Source organism: Telopea speciosissima, chromosome 1, assembly GCF_018873765.1.
Source record: "Telopea speciosissima isolate NSW1024214 ecotype Mountain lineage chromosome 1, Tspe_v1, whole genome shotgun sequence".
Classification (NCBI taxonomy): domain Eukaryota; kingdom Viridiplantae; phylum Streptophyta; class Magnoliopsida; order Proteales; family Proteaceae; genus Telopea; species Telopea speciosissima.
Window position 1 is genome coordinate 75,177,800 of NC_057916.1, and position 11,650 is coordinate 75,189,449.

General features: G+C 39.3%; 1 protein-coding gene across 1 annotated transcript in view; it reads right to left on the bottom strand.

Annotated features, from left to right (window-relative positions):
* Positions 1–9,462, bottom strand: part of LOC122667673 (BEACH domain-containing protein C2-like) — a 183,658-nt gene extending 174,196 nt beyond the window's left edge. The window contains exons 1-4 of the mRNA XM_043864047.1: positions 7,167–9,462; positions 3,885–4,672; positions 2,636–3,340; positions 2,028–2,159 (exon numbers count right to left, since the gene is read on the bottom strand). Coding sequence (XP_043719982.1) covers positions 2,028–2,159; positions 2,636–3,340; positions 3,885–4,672; positions 7,167–9,216 — 3,675 coding nt within the window. The 5' untranslated portion in view covers positions 9,217–9,462. The remainder of the gene's footprint in view (positions 1–2,027; positions 2,160–2,635; positions 3,341–3,884; positions 4,673–7,166) is intronic.
* Positions 9,463–11,650: the final 2,188 nt, after the last annotated feature.

Sequence of the window (11,650 nt, forward strand, 5' to 3'; positions counted from 1 at the left end):
GTCTTTTTGGAGTAATTTTATTCTTCTTATATTATTAAGTTTATGTCGGCTATGTGGGTTTTAGTCCCACATCGCCTAGTTTAGTCACTTTGTAATTTCTCCTCTATTATAAATAGAGGGGCTTACCTATCAATTAAATAATTCAAGAATTCAAGCATTACAATCAATTCTTCTTCCATCTTCTCTTCTCTCTCAAGTTACTGGTTACAGGTCCTAGGTTTTCTACAGGAATCCCTCCACGCATGGGATGTTCCCTATTGTAATTTTTCTTAATTATAAACAAGAGAAGGGGCAGACTTTCTCCCCCACAATTTTGACATTCAATGCAGCCTATGCTAGCTTATTTCTATGAGATGCAGTAGCAACCTTGGTAGGAAGCCAAGTGAACTGGTGAGATGCTGGTTGAAATCTAGGTGGGAGGCCTAGTTCATATCCTTCTTTGTCTTCTTCTTCCTCATACATTCAAGATCAAATTTTTGTTGTGATGGTTTGCCATGAAGTTTCCAACAAAATCGTTGAATATGTCCTAGGCGACCACAATGGTGACAAGTCTTCGCCGAACCAGAATTTTCAGAAGCAGTCTGAGTACCTGAAGTAGGTGGTTTACCAAAACCAGCCCCACGACCACCATCACCATTACAAGTACCACCATTACCAGACCCACTATTGGGCCCATGGTTAGGTGAAAAAGAGGCCAAAGCAAATGTATCAACTGAAGTAGAACTCTCACGAGGGACACGCAACACTTGGGAAAAAGTCTCTGATAGTGTGGCTACCTTGTCAGCACCCAGAATTTTAGAACGGACTGAATCAAACTCTTTCCCAACTCCTCCCAAAAATCCAATAACAGAGAGCTACTCCCGCTGACTTTGCATTTGTTCCACATTAGAAGTGATAGGAAGTAGAGAATTCAGCTCCTCATACATCCTCTTGAAATTTGCAAAATATTGGGTCAAAGGGCGACCCTTTTGATCAGACCGGTAGAACTCCTGGGACAGATCATAGATGCGAGAAAGATTGTTCTATCCAGAATACAAAACAGTAAGGTACTCCCATAGCTCCTTGACAATGTCAATGTGAGTTACTAGATCAACAATTTGGTTCTCCATAGAATTCAGCATCTGTCCCAAGATCCTTGCATCAATAGTATCCCATAATGGGATACTATTGATGCAAGGATCTTGGGACAGATGCTGAATTCTATTGATGCAAAACATTAAGGTATTCCCATAGCTCCTTGATAGTGTCAATGTGAGTTACCAGATCAACAATTTGGTTCTCCATAGAATTCAGCATCTGTCCCAAGATCCTTGCATCAATAGTATCCCATAATGGGTCATCCTCAGGTTTAGTTTTAAATAAATGATCCTGCTGATCACGTCTAGTCAGAACCAACTTAATAATTTTTCTCTATTGTTGAAAGTTGGTAATCCCCTCCAACTTCTTATCAGTAATTCGATTTGATGATGAAGATAAAACTTCAGTCACCATATTCTTCGATTGATCAGACATTATTCACAACCGGTAGATGGAGTAAAGATGCAATAGAAGGTATGGGGTTTGGTATTGTGGGTTGGCCCCTAGCTCCAAGTCAGCTGCCAGCATGAAATAATGAAGATTCTTCTTCCGTTACTAAAAGAAAAACCTTCTTCTGGGACTGCAAAAATTTCCGTGTCCATTATTCTTTCTGTGAGGATAGGGCAGGGGCCTACTCTCATAAAAAGACTCTCCAAGCATGCATAGAAATTCACTCATAAGTACCCACAAACATTACATAAAGTTGTAATGTTTGTGGGCATCTTTGCTATAATGATCATTGAGTTTGATCCACAAGGAAAAGGAAATGAAGGGGAAATTCAATAGACTAGGTCACTATTTCAAATCAAAATGAATTAAGCAACATAACCACTATGCAAAACACAATTCAGTGGGTACCTAGAAGTTCCTTGGGCCATTACTCATACAAATAAGGAAAACATGCCAAGAGAAATTTTCCATAAAAGCATGGAAAGGCATAAAGAAGTTACCTGTAATGCCCGAATTTGGAATGTCCTAGATGCATATGGTAGTGAACGGAGAAGAACCAACAAAAGCTGAAGATGTTCAAAACGATGACCAGTATCATAAAGGTTTAGCCCATCATCTGTTGAAGCGTTTATCTGAAAAGAGCATATATATAAGTCCCCGCAAATTACAGAAAACTGTATCTAAATAAACCAACAGGATCAGAAATAAATGCTCACAACACCACCACCCCACCCCCCCCCCCTCCCAAAAAAAAAAAAAAAAGAAAGAAAGAAAAAGATGTATTGTTTGTATTGTTTGCAACTGAAGTTCGTTTGACCATGCTTGGTAGTTTTACACATCCAGATTTTTGCTGGAAAAGTAATTCAAATGTAAATTGCTAAATACACATAGAGCAAGTTTACATGTTTGATATTTGTATAGGAGTGCAAATAGCCAGGCTGGGACAGCATTCGTTAAATTTGGAATAGACCCAGCCCCAAGACCAGCCTGAGTGCAAATTTGGGCACAAACTTCATGGGCTTGTCATATTGTATGGACCTCTTATATCATCATTAACAAAATCCATAAAGATAAATGAAACAAAAGGGTGAACAGTGCAGGGGCATACCGAAGCACCCAATAAAGCCATGTAGACGTTGTTAGTCATAAGCCTCTCAGGTGCCGCTTGAAAAGCCTTTTGTAAAGCAAAAAATAGAAAAGCAACTTTGTCACCAAACATAGTGTTACCTCCATCATGGAACCCATTACCCATAATGTAACTAGTAATATTTTGAGGTTCATGTGAACCAAATTTCAGATGCCCAGATGACACTAGTGAACCCAGCAGATTGATGATCCTGACAACAATTCCATCATCATTGTCAATGTTATAAACATTATTCCTAGCACTCTCAGCACTAATTGAAAACCTTATACCACCCAAATTCTTCACAAATTGGTTTTCAGTGCCAGACGCCATTCTTTCAAAGTTTTTTTCTATGGAGACCACAACGGAACTGTCTCTACTTGAGGCCTGTGAACCTTCTTCATGTAAAATTGTTTCCTTTTTCTTTATAGATTCTAGACCGTCATTGTGACTTTTTTCTTGTACCATACCAGTTTCAACTCCAGAACCCTGATGTGACAAACTACTATCATCCTTAATCTTAGAATCTTCTGAAATACAATGGTTACCAGCTTTTACTTCCCTTTGCAAGAGGACAAGAAGTGTTTCTACCCCTCTACACGATATAAATGAATCTGCAAATGTCTGAGCTCTGGATATATTTGGCTGTACAACCAATCCGTAGATCAGGTGCAACACCCTGGCAACCTGGAAAAGCACACCAAATAGGTTATTCTTACTAAAACTGCCACAATATTTAATATAGAAACACATCAAAAAATTAACCTAATAAAATTTTGGAGAAATTTGAATATGCACAAAAGAGCTCTAACTTTGAAGAAATAATGGCTGAACCCAAAAGTATCCTTCCTAGGAGAAAAAAATCCATAAATATTATATTCCAAATAATGAAATGCAAGAGATTAAATTGTCAAACATAGTGATGCCCCCATCTCACTTACCCATAGAATTGAATGGTGAAACAGAAATTCATGTAACCACTCTTATATACTTCAGATAAGTCTCACTTGAGTTGACTTGAGTTGACACCAGTCTAAATCACCCACATTTATATGATAGAATAATAAAGATATATTTTAAAGGAGGACTGACAAGCCAAAGGTCTAACTAAAAATTGTTAATGATAAAAGGAAAAGAAGGAGAGGACACCAGTGTTGTGAACAAACAAAATCTGAACTCACTGTACAATTATTGTGTGTCGGGGAATGTTATGTTGGAAAATATATGTCACCTGATTAGGCTGTGGACAGTCAACCACAAATCCAATTAAACATTGGACATCTTGAACAGCTGATGAGGGAGGTGCTGCTCCCACTAGGAGTTCAATAACCACCAAGAGTTCATCAACCAAAGCATTCACTTCGCCAACAGGACGTTGTGCTTCATTCAGTGAAAAAGTATCAACAGAATCCTTTTCACGAATGATCCAATAGCATCTACGGCATCCATCAAGAAGCATCTGGATGACATTTGCATCTCGCATTGCCGATGACTCAGTGAAAACTATGTCTGCAAGTGATGAGAGTAGCTTCTTCTGTAATCCATAGTTGCATAAGCTCCACATTTTCAGATCCAACAGCAAAGTCTGAAACAGCCGCACCTTGAGTTCATAATTCTTTTTTTGAGATTGGCATAGAAAGACAATTGCTGCCACAAGTTCCTCGTCTCTAACCCCATTTTGCTTCCCAAGATCCAAAGAAGACAAAGTTTGCAGCAAATATTTTAATATTCTCGACAAAACCTCAGGCCCCCTTGCCCTACATAACTCCTCGTTATTTCCAGGATGTTGAATAGCCATAGTAATAATTCTGAAAATTGGAGCAGCAAGAGAAGCTGTAGCCAAAGACAATGGAAAATTCCCATGTTGTGGTTCCAAGGTATCATTTTGAACATAGCCTACTGTGAGAGGAAGTAAAGACATGGGTCCTCCGTAGGCCATGGCCCACAAAGACTCTACAGGACGCATTCGTGTAGCAACATGAACTTGCCCAAGAACCTTTGCAGGCCTATGGTGTGTCCCTGGAACATTATAAGCAGATGAATTCAATAACAAAAAGATGCATTCTTCAAAATCCTTGAGAAGATGATGAATATAGGAGAAACAGCTAATAAATTTCTCATCCGAATTATAACTTAAGTGCCCTAACCAGTACCAGTCAGAGACAAGAAATTACAATAGCAGAACTATTTTAAGTCAGAAGATTATAATCAATCAAAAGATTTTAAAATCTAATTGTAAAATTCTAATCTATAATGCATCATGATCAAGCACACCCAAAGAAAAGGTCTCTTCTCTACAACAGTCACACAAATTCCTCTTTTATTTTTATTTTAAGGGAATCACTTCAAATGGTTTTAATAAACCCAGAAGTATTTGAAGTGGGCAAAAAGTAGGGTTTACTTTTACGGGTGGGGATGAATACAATTCAAAATTCAAACAACAACAACTCAGCCTTATCCCAACTAAGTGGGGTTGGCTACATGGATCTTTGCCCTCTAATCAGCCCATACTTGATACAAGGCCTAAGCTATACGTGTCTTTCCTCACAACTTCTCCTAAGGTCATTTTAGGTCTGCCCTTATCTCTTTTAGTTCCTTCAATCTGAATCAAATCACTCCTCCGTACTGGGGCATCCAAAGGCCATGCCACCTCAAACGACTTTCTTGTAGCTTATCATGTATCGGAGCTAATCCCAAATCAGCTCTAACATGATCATTGCTTATTTTATCCTTCTTAGTTTTGATACTCATCCATCTCAACATCCTCATTTCCACTACACTGAGTTTATCTATATGATGCTTCTTAACTCCCCAACATTCTGCACCATACATTATAGCCAGTTGTATTACTGTCCTATAAAATTTTTCTTCAAGTTTTAAAGGAATACGTTAATCACACAACACTCCGGATGCACCTCTTCACCTCATCCATCCTATTTTAATTCTTTGTGAAACATCATCCTCTATATCATTTTCTTTATTTATGATTGAGCATAGGTAACTAAAATAATCACTTTGCGGAATCTCCCTCCCATCAATTTTCACCACCTCATTATCCATCCTAGTGTAACCAAAATTACACACCATATACTCTGTCTTTTTTTTTTTTATATATAGGTAGGCCCCAAGGAGATTTGAACTCATGACCTCTTAATTATGAGGTGTTGGTCTTTGCCAACTGAGCTACCCCCTTGAGGTGAAATGTGTCTTAATTAAGTATACTCCGTCTTCATTCTACTTATCTTAAAACCTTGTGATTCCAAGGTTGATCTCCATAACTCCAACTTGGCGTTAATCCTTGCTTTTGTCTCATCCACCAGCAATATCATCCGCAAAAAGCATACACCAAGGAAGCTCATCTTGAATGTCTCTGGTTAAATCATCCATGATAAGTGCAAACAAATAAGGGCTTAAAGCTGATCCTTGATATAACCCAAGTGTAATTGGGAATTCACTACCCCACAATTCTTACACTTGTCACCGCACCTTCATACATATCTTTAATTATGTCCACATATTTACTTGAAACACTTCTCTTCTCTTTGCCAAATTAACTCTCTAGCGACTCTATCATAAGCTTTTTCAAGGGCAATAAAGACCATATGGAAATCCTTCTAGCAATCTCTAAATATTTCCATGAGTCTCCTAAGTAAGTATATAGCTTTTGTCGTGGATCTTCCTTGCATAAAACCAAATTGGTTCTCCGTAACAGTAGTTTATAGTCTCAGGTAGGTTTCAATAACCCTCTCCCATAATTTCGTAGCATGACACTATGACTCATTAGTTTTATGCTTCTATAGTTATTGCAACTCTAAATATCACCTTTATTTTTGTAAATCAGAACCACGATGCTTCTCCTCCATTCATCTGGCATTTCCTTGTGCTCATAATATTATTAAACAGCTCCTATGCTCTTCCACACTTCTAATGGGACCTCATCTGGGCCTTGGGTCTTACCTACTTTCATCCTCCTTAAAGCTTCCTTTACTTCAGACACCCTAATTTTTCTTATATACCTAGGACATACGGTGTCTTAATGGGTAATGCAGTCTTTTGGAACACTATTACACGAAGTGTCTTCATTTGGTAAGCTGCAGAAATAGCCTTCCCATCTCTTCTTAATGTTCTCATCTCTTATTAGTACTTTACCATCTTCACTTTTGTAAATCGGAATCATGATTCTTCAATGTGCAGAAATCAAATAGAGATATAATAGAGCTTGATTTATCCAGATAAAATATAAAAAATTATTTTCATAATAAAATAACAAAACCATGACATCAGCTCCCAGATACACAACAAGTTATTGCAGTGATTATATTCCATTTATGTTTTGTACCATAAAAGCACAGGAAGTCTATTTAAAACTAGCAAACCAAAAAGCAAATTGGACAAGCAGTATATTTGGAAAATCTACATGGACTTAAAGGAAAGAATTATCAAAGGTTATAAGTAAAAATGTTGTTGTAAGATTTTCAAAAATGGAAATGAAAATATCAACAATTTAGCTAACCTGCAGTCCCAGGAGGGGAAGAATCTCGGCAGAAACGCCCACTGAGCAAACTTGGATGATAAAGAAGGTGCAAGCTTCCTCCAATTTCTGCATCCAAAAGTGCACTTTCTTCAGCCAAACTCCTCACCTGTTTATTGGTTGCTAGCCATGGTAAACCTGCCCCATTACCAAAAGAAGGCAGCACATCACCTCCCCTAGAAGCCAAACGAGACATCTTCTCTGGGCCAATTGGCTCCTTAAAAATATAAAAAGGCCCCATCTCAGCAAATAATGGACATTGACGATGACGATGTTGCAAGCCAGCCATTGTTGGAGGCGGATTTGTACCGATGCAGCAAAATGCAAGAGGCCTGGAAATCCTTGGGAACTCAAATGGACAACTCTCATACAATTCGCCATCAATATACAGTCTCAGCTCACTCTCTGCTTTCCCAAGCAACCCCTGCCTGCAAGTATGCTCCAGACCAATAAAATACCAGCACTGCGGTTTGAATGCGTGAGTGAAATGCAGGGAAGCTTTCCTTCCCTGGCCACTACCACTTTCAACCACCAAAAACTGTGCATGAAAATATACCTCCACCCCTTGATTATCAACAGATGAAAAACTAAACAACCTAGGCATGTGTGAAGTGCCTTTGGCAGTGAGTGCACTTGCAGCAGCTGCTGCTGACGCAGTGGAGGAATTAATAGATTTAGCTGCAGCAGCAGCTGTTTCTGTATAAAGAGTGTCTGCAAATGATTCTATATAGATCCATGTTGCAAATGCATAACCATTGGTGAATGGCCAATGGCTCTCTCCTGGACCAAGTAAGCCAGAACTTTCACCATCAAACTCAAATGTGCAAGCCGGACCCCTTGTTTCCTTTCCACCAATGGCATTTTCCAATGCAAGCATCAAATGAGTTGCCCAAACTGTGATAAGTGTTCTCGTGATTACCCCAAGCCACCTATGTAGATCAATTACATTTAGCGAATGTCCAGCTAAGTATTGGATGCAGTGGCATAAAGGTCTACCATCCCAATGCATTTGCTCTGCTGAACCAACTTCCATAACAAATATCTTCTCTGCTGAATTCAAAAGAACTCTCAATAGGCCAGCAGTGGAGCACATTGCTCTGTTTCTTGTGCAAGCCTTCAGTATTGCAAGCAAGCCCTTAACCATCCGTGTCCTAGGCGACATAAAATCTGCAAAGTCACCTTCCCAAGGAAGCCAAGGAATCAGCTCCCCTGCTACAATGGCAGTCCTGGAATTCAGCATCACACTAGGAGGATTACTGTCTTCATTATCATCAAAACATTCTACACCACCCATCGTGGCAATAAGTGAGTCTACTACCAAAACTGCAACACAATCAATTTCTTCTCCTCTCCCAAAACTCTCCCTACCACATACAACAGCCTTCAGTTTTTCCAAGCTTTCAGGTTTCCCCATGATAGCAGAATCCACAAGATGTAAGAGTTCCGGGGACACGTTTAGTATAACAGATTTAGGCTGAAGTTTTGTGGGTGACGCAACAGGTGAAGAATACCCAGCTTCCCCATAGAAACCAGAGAAGGAATCGAAACTAGCTGCAAATGACAATTGCTTGAGGCCAGACCCATCTCGTCTCTCAGATTCAGGACTCTCACAAGGATGATCTTGCATGTCAATATCTAGATAAGTGTCCAATGCTGCTTTCCCAGTATAAAAATCTGTGGTCACCTCGTTCGCAGACACCTGGCTCACATTATCTGAATTAGAAGATCGAACTGAATCCACATTGCGCTGGGAATCCAGCATTTTCCTCCCTTGGTCTTTCAAATATACAGGCTCAAACTGGTCCTCTCCGTCCCCTGTTCTGCCCCAATCTTCAGAAGCTGAGACTCTACTCATAGAACTTACTCCATGCAAAACCCGGTCATTTTCCAGCTCAGCCGCATTGCCAGTTGCGATATGCTCAGAGGGAAATTCTCTTCCGCTTTCACTTACACCTCCACCTCCGAGAACAACCACCTCCCTCTCAGAGTCTTTTCCAGAGATTTCTCCTGATTCTTGGGCTTCTTCCTCCATTGTAATATATTTGACCTAGTAATCCCTCATATAGCCAATTGGGAAAGGAAGACCCACGGAGGAAGAGGGGGGGAAATTTTTTTTTAAATATAAAGACTTAGACTGGAATTAAGGCCGAAACGTTGCCTCTTCGAGCAATTAAAGAATGAAGTGGATATTGCTTTCGAGGACAGATGTGATCATGCACATAAATCTACACCCTCTAGCTCAAAGTTAAACAGAAATTGATCCACTGATTTAGATAATATCAAGATGACCTGCCTGTAAACGATAATTCGTAGAAGAAAAAATCATAAGAACGACAGCCAACAGTTTTCAAACAAAATACGGTTTCAATTTTCAATTAACATTTATACGAGATCATTATCAAATATTTTGAAACAAAACCAGAAAACAATAAATGTGGAGCTGATAGAGCGTGAATTAGAAGAAAAAAATTGTGTATTAGAAGGTTCGTTTCAGGAAACCAGTTCTAGTTTTCAGTACTAAGAATTAGGATAATCTTTTCTCCAAAAGAAAGAAGGGGAAAAAAAAAACAATGCAGCAAATCAAGAAGCGTTAAAACTTCAGAGAGGGAGACAGATGACACGACATTAAAGGTGAAGCATTGATCAGAACTAAATACAGACCCGAGAGATGATTATACATTAAAGGTGAGGCATTGATCAGAACTAGCTACAGACTCGAAAACGGAATAAAATGTTCATAAATGAAATTCGATCGAGACGCAGAGTTAAATCTCCATGAAATCAAAGATAGGAAGAAACGGTACCTCGAAGAGACGGAGTTGTCCGCGATTGTTAGTATGAAACTACAATTTTATTTTAACAAAAAGTGATGGTTTACGAAAGTGTTTTCATCTGAATTTTTTTTTGAAGAGAATGTGATTTGAAGAAGAAAAATGCTAAAGATCAAAATGGGTAGAGGGATTTAAGCTAAAGAACCAGAGGGTCGAAAGAAGAGGCGAATTGGGCGCGAAATGAAAGGTCCCCGTTCCTTTTATATCCGCATAAGTGCGAGTGTTTGTTCGCGAGTATACAATTCCATTTGTCTGCAAGGAAACCAATAACAACAACTGAACAAGGCTTAAACGGTTATAAGCAATTCGGACCGTTATGTACCTGCGACAAACAGGGAACACTTGCTTCGTATCCTACACAAAGTCTCGTTGGCTTCTTTCTAAATATAGAGCTTATGAAGATCCCATGCAAAATGTATATATGATCTCTCGTGTTGAGGTTGGATTTATTTGGACAGGGAAAAGCTAACTGACAAGGGGTTGATGTTCTTGTGCCGCAGTGCAGCCTGCGCCCAGACACATGTTCCTGCCATTCGGCGAGCAGGGTGGTCATTTTGTCCACCCCCATGTGTCTGGGCGCAGCCTGCACCTCAACACAGAAAACATTTGGCCATAAAGTTATCAAGAAAAGTGGGGATGAGCTTCTAGCTCAGTGCCAGGAAACCTCTTAGGCCCCACCTTCTTGACAGATAATAGTAGTAGTAGTAGTATGTTAGTACTTAAGGGTGGACCTTGATGCAACGGTTAGGTTGCTCCATTGTGACCAAGTGGAAATAGCTTCTCTGCGAAGTAGGGGTAAGTCTGAGTACAATACGACCCTCCCCAGACCCTGTAGTGGCAAGAACCTCATACATTAGGTACACCCTTTTGGTATGCTAGTACTTAATAATAAGTGTGGCTTGGCCCCTTGCTGGCCCCTCGTGGGTCCAAAAAAAAAAAAGTTTAGGAAAAGTCTACTCGATCATTGTTCTCTCCTCTCATAAAGGATGTAAATAAGTTTTCAAAAGCCATATTTCAAAATCGATTTTCAAAAAAATTTTAAAAGTTGATTAGATGCAGATATGGATATTTCAATTTTAGACCAGATATTATTTGATCGGTTTAGGACTGATTATAAAAATATACTTATATTTTAGGGTTATTTCCAAATGCCCCCCTGAAAATGGCCAAACTTACAGTTGCCCCCTGAACTTTCACTAATTTTACGTGCACCCCTGTTTTCCAGACTAAGTACCACTATAGTCCCTCCCATTAGACAAAGACGTTATGTTCTAACGTCTGACATTTTTTGTACATGGTTAGACCATTCTACCCTTGATAGAGTGGAATGACAAAAATGCCCTTACTTTAAAAAATAAAAAAATAAAAATTAAATAAACCTGCAACCCATCTTCCCCAAATCGGGATTAGGGAAGATGAGTTGCAGGTATCCTTCAACCCCCATTTTCCTTCCTTCTTCAATTTCTTCCAATCTTCCTTGTCTTCTTCTTCCCTATGTTCTCAGATGGGTTGCAGGTTGGGAAGATTTTTAGAATAAACTTTGGACTGTTGTTGTAGTGTAGTGGGAATTCTTCTTTCCCAGATCGTTTGCTTTAACCAAAACCCAGCAGGTTTTTTATGTGTTGTGGCTTCCAG